This window comes from Suillus discolor (assembly GCF_016758755.1).
Source record: "Suillus discolor strain FC423 chromosome Unknown F5147scaffold_211, whole genome shotgun sequence".
Lineage (NCBI taxonomy): Eukaryota > Fungi > Basidiomycota > Agaricomycetes > Boletales > Suillaceae > Suillus > Suillus discolor.
The window spans coordinates 12,766-22,947 of NW_024541458.1; the positions used below are offsets into that span (position 1 = coordinate 12,766).

Genomic DNA, 10,182 nt, shown 5'->3' on the forward strand with positions numbered 1-10,182 from the left:
GAACTTTCGAAGTAAAATAATCCGTGATCGTGAACACATGCCCAGCAGTAGTGATTATCCTATATCAACTCGGCTGGGTAAGGGATGCACAATGCAATAGAACCAAGGGTAACAACTATAACAAGATGTGAAGTATGAGTAAGCTAAAAACAAGAAAAGAAACAACCCAATATAAAAAGACAAAAGGGAGCTTGTGATGAGACAATGTCCAACATAGGGTCTATGACCCCAACGGACCAACTCTGAAGCAAAAAAAAAAGACGTGAAGACATGAACAATGAGTCTACTGATGCTGGAGATCATCAGGTCCCGCATTCCGATGCCTGTGCTGCCTAGGGATCAAATTCAGGACAATATTCATAGAGAAAAGGACTTGCATATGTGATGCTACCAATGCAAGGGAATTTCCACCACCTGGAGTCTACAGACGCTGCAGACCCATTGAACATAGGAAAGCACTTCCAAAATGACTTCAGAGGCGAGGCCAGGACCGGAGTGGAAGCTGAAGCAGTCACTATTTGAGGATGAAAGGAGCTTTGAGGAGGAAGAGATGGGGAAGGTGATGCAGCTGCATCACGCGAGTTGATGGTTTCTGGAGGTACTTGAATTCCACTGGAAAGCTCGACTGGAGTAAGGATTTCATGATTGGAGTGACCTTGAGGAGGTAGATATGGGGAAGGTAAGGTAGCAACATCATGCAAGCCTACAGTATCTGACGGGAACTCAGTTCCATCCGGAAGTTTGTCAAGTGTTGGTGAGGAGTTTGCTGACGGCTTAAATCACATTTGCATCAGATATGCTGCTGTATAGACAAAACACAAAATTTATTACCTGGTCAATGTACCTTGTGATATTGGACGTTGGGGAAGCGAATGAGGGCGACACTACATTCGTCATGATGGTAGATTCCTGTGATATATCCCACAAAAATATTATGTTCTCATTGCCGGCGGTGGCGATGAGCTGGCTATCTGGCGAGAAGGCTACCATATTTACATCGCTGGCATGCTGGAGCACACGACCGAAAGGTTTTCGGGTAGAGGTGCCCCATAGCCTTTCAGTGTGATCATTAGACGCACTGGCTATCAGTTCACCATCAGGTGAGATGGCCAACAAGTTAATGCCACCGGAATGTGCACGCAGTGGGGATCCGAGCTGGGCACCAGTCGGTGCACTCCAGAAGTAGATCTGGCCATCACCACAGGCAGAAATGAGACGACGACTGTCTGGAGACCAGACTACCGAGCTCACTAATGTGCCATGGGAAAGTGGTTGTGTTTGCTGCTTGCCAGTTGCTGCATTCCAGACGCGAACCGTCTGATCAAATGACCCACTCACAATTTTTGTTCCGTTGGGAGAATAGGCTACTGTCCATAATTTGTCCTGGTGATGGTCGATGTCGAATACCAGTTCCTCCATCTCTGTATCCCAGATCTTCAGTGTACCGTCAGTTGATGTGGAGGCAACTCTTGTCTCATCAGGTGAGAACCGTATGCAAATAACCTTGTCTGTGTGATGCAACAGACATCTGATGATCTCTTTTGTATCTGTGTCCCATATGATGATCTTGCCATCATCCGCCCCACTCACAATTCTACTTCCATCCATTGATACAGCCAGTCCACAAGTTTTATTAGCATGCCCCTCCAATGAGTTTTCCTGTTCTCCTGTTTCCATATCCCAAATTCAAACAGTCTTATCGTCAGATGTACTTATAACTTTGAGTTTATTGTTCCCATTTTGCAAGAACAGTACTTCTTGGATCAGATGAGTGTGGCCTCTGAGAGATCTGATTGGAGATGGGGATTGTTCCATGCAGTGGTCGTTGAAAGAGTGGGCGAGGATCTGTGAGTTGGGTTAGATCAGCCTAGGAAAAATATATCAGCATTTGGCAAAAGCAATCAGATAGCATATACGGAAAAGGTTAGGGACCGGTAAGATCGCAGCCGAAGAACTGAAAGAGCAGGCGCTTATTGCACATACTTAGAGCGCCTAGGATGTCAAATAAAGATGTGATCAACGTTGCCTGTATCAAACTACCACCAGAAAGTACAGGGACATCGACAAAACTTGCACAAAGGGGTACACCCTCAACATTGCTCTTGAATCAACTCCTTCCGATGCACTTAGACGTACAAGTGCCCTCTGCGATATGTCCTACATGAAGTGTTAGCCAAGGTGTTCAAATGCATGAAATGGCACACAGCAGCCATGCACTACTTCTTGCAGCATCAACCAATGCTCATACCTTCTGAGTATCATGCATATTTACCTTCGACAGCGGTAGAGGTGCATGGCCCAGGGAAGAGAAAACACAACCAAAGCTGGATCTGATAGTGCACACAGAAGCCACAAAAGCACTTACTCACGCTCTATGTGTTCGAGCCAGACCTATGTGTACTCAAACATCATAGTTTTTCTTCTCTTTTACGCTGGTATTAGTGATATGGTACCAAAATGGCGCCCGCCATACGCGAAAAATTGGTGAGGCATGTTGTTGTCATTGGTGAAGGGAAAGTAGGAGAGGCTCGGGGATGACATGCGGAGGATGAAGCTTGGAGTCCTAGTGAATATAAGACTCTGGAGGTTAACCGGAGGTGCGTGTTTGGATGTGGATGTGCCCATGGAAGAAGTGGAAAGAGCGGATGATTGACTATGACTATCTACAATGACGATTGCATTGGAGTAGTAGGACATACATGTCTGCAGTAGCAATATAAGTGAAGATAATACAATTGCTGAGTGCTTGAGTGCTTGAGCGCTGAACGCGCTGAACAAAGTAAAATATTGATTTATGTAATTCATACATGCATGTGACCACCTTGTATTCCTGCATGCCGCATTAATATTTTTATGCATCAGGAAATGTACACATTACTTAATCATGACTTAATAGCAGCTGAACGCACAAAAACAACGGAATAAGCCAAAAATGATTAAGAATAGCCTTTCTTAAATAAATTAGATCTCAATTCTTACATTTTGACTTAAGAGTCTCTTGAAGCACTTGGATGTCTTTGTGCGCTGATTCTGAAAACATGATCCATCAATTTCCTATGATACAAAGTACCAATTAAGAGGGATCCAGAATGGTGTAAAGGGCAAATAAAGCAGGTCCTAAAAGGTAACAAGAAAGCAAAGCATTAAAATTGCAGTGACGCCAATCAAAAAGAACGGCAATTGAACATATTCGAAGCAAGAGTAACAGCGAGATACCATGATATGAGGAAAACGAGGGAAAGCACCGGTTGCTGGTCGGCAGTTGAACAATGATGATATTGGGTGCAACAAAGTTCTGTCAGGAATGAGTGAGGACATGTAAAGGAGTAAGCAACAGAATAAATTTTACGGTCAGTGGAAAGCGAGGAGGTCAGCATACTGTTCATTGAACTCTTCGCTCTGAACATCCTCAGGCATGCCATCTGTCTTCGATTGTCCAGCGCGCGTCGTGGCCTTCATGTATTGTTGAGCAAGCTCAACAATAGCTTTCATCTTGTCAGCAGGAACACGATTGATGGCAGTCAAGAACATCCACGTGTCATATCCCCAGAGCGGCTCCGAAAAGCTTTCATTCTCACCAATGACAGCAATCCATTCAACTTCTGCAGCTGGCACCTTCCCTTTGTGCGAAGGCTTCTTCTTGCCCTTAGAGGTGCTCTTGATCTCAAAAGTCATCTCTTTAGTTGCAAGGAGATTGAGGGCGTGTTTAACCTGTTAAATATTAGGACAATGTGTAGATTCAAATATAATCAAATACTGCTGCTGCAGAGAGAGAAAGTGCTGTTCGAAGAACCGACTCCTCGCTGTTGAGCTCTGAAACTGGTACACGTCCTTGGGTGTAGTTGAGGCGAGCCGTGAAAGTCTGCAGGACAAATGTGGACTGCCACATCCCTGACCATTCCTAAGTAAAGATAGACATTAGGAAAAATTATACTCAATGATAATGCGTACCTTTTTGTCGTCGGAGTCGACATCCCCAAAGAGAAATCTGTTGTCTTCAAGCCAGAAATTCGCAAAACCGACGCGGCTATCCTCAGATTCGTAGAGTGGGCTAGCTGCCATGAGGCTCATGATCATCATGACAGCAGCGGAACCAAATCCACCGCGCCATTCACTTAAGCGCTGCTTAGCCTACATCAAATAGTGTATCAGCTAGTATAGATATGTTGAATTGGTGAAACGTACCACATAGTAGACAGCATCTCCTGGGACGATGGAGTAATTGACAAGTGTTGGCTTCCCAGCATAGACAACTTTCCAAGTCTTCGTGAGAATGAAAATAAGTGCGTCGTCCTCGATGAGCCATGGATGGATGTTGTCCCCGCCCACAGCATGAGCGATGGTAGGAATAAGTGAGCTGCGCCATGCATTTCCATCCTGGCAACCAGCAGGAAGATCGCTGTTCTTGTATTTCATCCTCAAGACCTCTCCATTGGCCACTTTCTTCTCCCTGGTAGTCACTTTCGTTTCTGAAGCATTGAAGGTCGTCTCCTGTTTGACACGTTTTGTGGTAGGGATATCTAAATCATCGAATACATCCACGTTCGTCTGCAGAACAATTGAGTATTACCACAGACTGATCTAATTTGCGTACCTGTAATGTCACCCATTTACTTCTGGCGATGGGGCTTGCCTTGACACTGTCAACGAACATGGCATCTTCAGAATATAATTCATCGTTGTCCATTGAAGCATCAAGCAGCTCTCCTTCAACAGATAAAGAGAGAGACTTGTTAGCGCGAAACTGATATTGCAAAGGTGGAGGTAGAGGTGGAGTCGGTGACCTGTCCTTAACCTCAATCACTTCCTGTAAAGTAGTTAACAAATGAAACAGTCAATTTAAAACAATCCAAACTGCTGTTCCCATCACAGTACGCAGACTCCCGGGCTGTTTCTTCAGACTCATAAGGGCATGTGCTGCCAAGCGCTCAGGCCCGTCATCTTCGTCCAGCAGAGACCCTACTATCTGGGCATCGTTGTCACCAATGTCCGAGTTTTCAGGAGTTTTCGGGGGGGCAGTAGCGCTGCTGATTGTCATCACTTTGGTAAACTGTGTGGGTACTGAGATGCCTGATACACTTGTTGGATTTTCTTGACACGGCAATAGAGATAACACGCTGCTGGTCTTTGGATTCGTAATCCCACGTGCCCACACTGAGATTGTGGCCTTATAAGCCTTCAGGTCACTATTTAAGTCATTCAGTAAATTCCAGTAGAAAAGAGTTGGTTCGGTCAGTAGCAACATGGTGGTAGAAGGTCAAGGTACGTACATTGCCACATTCCCTTTTAGGTCTGCATCTGATGCACATGAACTCAATGCCGCTGTGATCCCATCATTATGATCAAGATCGAGATCACCTGATGCTGCAGTGGCATGAACAGCACGAACAGCATCACGGTGAGCCGTCTTCTGCACTCGCTTCCGCTTCTTCTGCATGTTTGCCTCACCACTATCATCTACCCCATCCAGAGCTTCTTGCATCGTTCCAATGCCTCTCTTCAGTGCTGTGGCTTTAGCCTGGGAGGCTGGAGGTGCCATTTCGGCTGCAGCAGCAACCTTGCCAACCAGACGAGGTTGGGGCTTTCTCGCGGCAGTTGCATTTTCCTCCTGGACAGCAAGTTTGTCCTGGACAGCTGCAACCTTCGCTATGCTCTTGTGGGTCTTTGCTTCCTGTTCTTGCTTTTCTCATTGGAGACGAGCATTATCCTCCCGTACTTGGGCTGAGGTGCGTCTTTTTTGCTGCACGTCTATGACAACTTGAGCGACTTTCTTGTTAGCATTGGACAGACGTGTAGAGACCATGGTTGGCAGCAAGAATAATAGAAGGGAGCTGGTGAGTGGGAGACTGTTGGGTCGGGGTGAAGAAGAGGCGAAAGAAGGTTGTTTTAGAGTGTTTTTACTATGCAAGTTGCACGGGCTATTATGTACTTTACTATTAACAACCCTTGTTTGTTTTAGCGTCAATTGGGACCTGACACACACTACGAGTACTCCTGAGGACGACTGCATTCTTCGAGCTCTTTCCCTTGTGCATTTATACTGTGAGTATTTACATTCGTACTTCTTGCATCATTGACTTCTCATGCGCATGTAGCTTTATTTGCATCCTCATATCCTCGAGCCTACTTGCAGCCCTCGGTTCTTTTCTCTTTGGTTCGCACTCTCTGCCGCTTGGTTTTTTGCCATTCCCTGTTTTACTGCACCAATGACTCGACGCTGGGAGCGCAGGCTTTTCAACATCAACCTAATACCATGTCCTCATGCTGGCTGCAACCACTATTTCAGGAATCGGTCCAGTCTCACACAACACCGTCACGCACTTCATGGTTTTTCATTTTGAATGCCTGCTATGCCACCTGCCCATGAACACTCTGCAAACCAGGCTTCACTCGCACCTGATGGCGATCTGGATCCAAACGACAGGGAGCAGCCATTCACGAATAACGACGACAACCACCATGGAGAAAGAGACGATTACGAGATGGACTATGGGACTGATGGTAATGTCGCCCCCGATATCAGCAGGGATGCCAATGAAATGTATCGTGACTATCATTTCGAACTTGATGGTATGTGGTTTTATTATTGACACAATACACATTCATAACATTATCTTTCGTGCAGGTCATATATGTGATGCAGCGGGGAATTTTCTTCCTCCAGACACGGAACCTCCTTCCTTGACCTCAAGACAACCCGGTGACTGGACTCCCTACCATAATCGAATGGAGTTCAAAACCGCCAAATTCCTGTACAAGAAGGTTCAGATGTCTGCCAGTGATATCGACAAATTGATGCACCTCTGGGGCCTTGGTCTCACTCGTCATGGAGATGCCCCTCCATTTGTGGATCATCGGGACCTGTATTCGACTATCGACAAAACGCCAATTGGAGACGTCCCTTGGCAGAGCTTTTCGATGAAGTATAGTGCTGATGATGATCCAAATAGCAGTCTCACACCGTGGATGGACGCAACGTACACTACGTGGTTCCGCGACCCACATACTATCATCCATAATATGCTAGGTAACCCCAATTTTAAAAATGAGATAGATTATGCACCATACCGGGAGTGGAAGGGAACAGGGGACAGCGCAACTCGCCAATGGCGCAACGTGATGTTGGGTGATTGGGCCTGGGACCAAGCGGTAAGTTCAAGGCTACAAACACTGTTTTTTGCTGATATTTCCCCAGGACAATATTGCTAAAGATCCAGCTACGCATGGCTCGATGTTTGTCTCAGTTATACTCGGAAGTGATAAAACTACAGTCTCAGTGGCGACAGGTCAAAATGACTACTACCCGCTGTATGCCTCAATTGGCAATGTCCATAATAATGTCCACCGTGCACACCGTAACACTGTAGCTGTTATTGGCTTTTTGGCTATTCCAAAAAGTGCGTTTTTGTCTTGTCTGTGTTTTTGATACTAACGAAGTCTTGTAGCGACTAAAAAACATTCAGATGACCCACATTTCCGAAAGTTCAAGAAACAACTATTTCATTCTTCGCTCTTGAGGATTCTGTCATCACTCAAGCCCGCCATGTCCATCCCTGAAGTTGTCCAATTTGGTGACGGACATTTTAGACGTGTGTTGTATGGTCTCGGTCCTTATATTGCCGATTATCCCGAGCAACTTGTCCTTGGTTGTGTCGTTCAAAATTGGTGCGCAAAGTGAGTATTCTATTTGTTTCTTTCGCACACGCCATACTAATAGTAATACATCAGATGTTTTGCTTATCCTGATAATTTGGACTCTGGCGAAGGTGGCCTTCGTTCACAGGAAGTTGTAGATACCCTTTGTGAAGAGGTTGATTCTGGAGTGCTTTGGGATGAATGGGGGGTCATCGGCGAGCTAGTAGTAAGTATTTTCTATCATTCTATGGTCTTACTCTTGACGTTTTTCAGCCATTCACGAACGATTTCCCCCATGCCGATATTCACCAACTTCTCGCACCAGATATCCTGCATCAAGTCATCAAGGGAGCCTTTAAAGACCACCTGGTGGCATGGGTCGAGCAGTACCTCGAGAAAGAGCATGGAAAGGCACGTGCGAAGGAGATCTTGGATGATATCGACCATCGGTGAGTTTTAGTTTTTTTGATTGGCTCATTCTAACTAATTTCTCATTTCTCATTAAGAATAGCTACAGCTCCGCCTTTCGCAGGACTTCGCCAATTTCCACAAGGACGTGGATTCTCGCAATGGACAGGCAACAACTCAAAGGCACTCATGAAAGTTTATCTCCCTGCCATTGAGGGGCACGTTCCGTAAGATATAATTCGATGTTTTCGGGCCTTCCTCGAATTCTGTTACATCGTGCGGCAAGATATTATCACAGAGGACACTCTTCTGCAACTTTCCAACTGTCTTGAACGCTTTCATCGATACCGGCAAATCTTTCAAGACACAGGTATTCAATTTGATGGCTTTTCATTGCCGCGTCAGCATGCACTATGTCATTACTCAATGCTTATCCGTTTGTTTGGCGCTCCAAATGGGATATGCTCCTCAATAACCGAATCAAAACACATTAAGGCAGTCAAGGAGCCCTGGCGCCGTTCGAGTAAATTTAATGCACTCGGACAAATGTTGCTGACTAACCAACGTCTCGACAAACTCGCTGCGTCACGTTCTGACTTCACCGCACGTGGAATGCTCGACAACTCATACATTTCAGACCATTTAGGTCATCTTGGTATGTCTTCTATTTGTTGTGACAGATTTTAGCTTACACACACATAGATAGGCTCGAGTCAGCCCGAGGCACCACAGAAACCATGCAGGTGGATGCCCCGAACGGCAACAACCACGATGACAGTGGTGCTGGCGATGGTAAGGGCAAGGAGGAGGGCAAGGAGGAGGGCGAGGGCGAGGAGGAGGATGAGGGAGAGGACATTCAGATCAGCCCAACTGACCAGGCAGACTCGGATCGCCCTCACTTGGATGAGCCTGGTGATGGCATATTGGAAGGTCCCAGAGCACAGTGTGATGTTAAATTAGCACATACCCCTAGTGAGTTCTCGTTTATTTTATATGTTTCAATCACTCAATGTGGCACCTTCGAAGAACGATCTTGCGCATGCAATATACGTGCATTAGCAAATGAGCTTGGCATTCTGGATCTCCCCCATCTCGTTCGGCTTTTTTTATATGATCAACTTCTGACAGATGATATGCACACTTCTGACAATGTCCCCCTCAGTGCATGTCCAAGATTCAAGGGCCGAGTTAAAGTATTTAACTCGGCCGCTGCCACCTTTTTTGCACCGAGTGACCCAAGTGGTGTTGGTGGAATGCGGCGTGAGCACATTCGTGTGGTACCGTCATGGCGTCGAGGCCCTGCTCATAACGACACTGTCTTCATCAATACTGGCAGTGAAGATGGGATCAACGGGATGGAAGTCAGTCGTGTTCTGTGTTTTTTTTTCATTCTGGTACAGTGGAAAGACCTTCCCCTGCGCCCTCATCCACTGGTTCAAACTCTTTGCAAATGAGCCGAATCCAGACACCGGCATGTGGATGGTACGACCTTCTTTCCATGCGGAGTCAAGAAGTCGAGAGCTCTCCATTGTCCATGTTGACACCATCGTCCGTGCATGTCACCTTTTACCTATTTTTGACACTCATTTTACTCCGGAGCATATTATGCTTCATAATATCTTAGACTTATGGCCCAGTTTTTATGTTAACAAATTTATGGATCATCACATGTTTGAAATAGCATCTTGAACATTGATTTCGACCATTTTTTTGTCTTAATGCACTTTGTATCTTAGCACCTTAACAAAAATGTGATGATATTCCGCACAAGAACATTAAGTCTGTATCAAGCAAAAATATGCGCTCTTGCATTTGGCTTGGTGCTCTTAGTCTACTTAACACGAATTTAAGGATCATTAAGTAATGTGTACATTTCCTGATGTGGTCCCCAAGTTTACATAGCAGTTGTTTTATGAGTGTGTAGTGCCCTGTTAGCATTCCGAAGTAGATCGGCTCCCAACAGGGTGGGAAACACGAGTCTCTGAATGCATCAATTACATCAGTGGTGAAGACCTCAACCACCGCTCGGTAAGCATATTTCCTCATCATTCTTAAGTCGAAGCTCACCACCCTCGCGCAGACCTACTCTGCGCTGTCTTGCCACGTTCATGTCACTCCCTCAAACACCCATACTGAGCC

The 10,182-nt window shown here is 45.7% G+C and overlaps 2 protein-coding genes across 2 annotated transcripts; one reads left to right on the forward strand and one right to left on the reverse strand.

Moving 5' to 3' along the window:
• Positions 1–3,351: 3,351 nt before the first annotated feature.
• On the reverse strand, positions 3,352–5,803 carry F5147DRAFT_782425 (uncharacterized protein; the record flags this gene model as incomplete). The annotated part of the gene is made up of 8 exons (XM_041442757.1): positions 3,352–3,711; positions 3,758–3,901; positions 3,952–4,131; positions 4,186–4,548; positions 4,595–4,807; positions 4,871–5,186; positions 5,271–5,662; positions 5,717–5,803. 8 exons carry the CDS (start codon positions 5,801–5,803, stop codon positions 3,352–3,354), a joined length of 2,055 nt encoding a protein of 684 aa, XP_041284532.1.
• Positions 5,804–6,350: 547 nt separating this feature from the next.
• Positions 6,351–9,732, forward strand: F5147DRAFT_748792 (uncharacterized protein; the record flags this gene model as incomplete). The annotated part of the gene is made up of 11 exons (XM_041440108.1): positions 6,351–6,570; positions 6,626–7,149; positions 7,196–7,397; positions 7,446–7,674; positions 7,729–7,861; positions 7,909–8,084; positions 8,142–8,265; positions 8,344–8,698; positions 8,746–9,015; positions 9,070–9,418; positions 9,444–9,732. 11 exons carry the CDS (start codon positions 6,351–6,353, stop codon positions 9,730–9,732), a joined length of 2,871 nt encoding a protein of 956 aa, XP_041284533.1.
• Between the last annotated feature and the right edge of the window lie 450 nt (positions 9,733–10,182).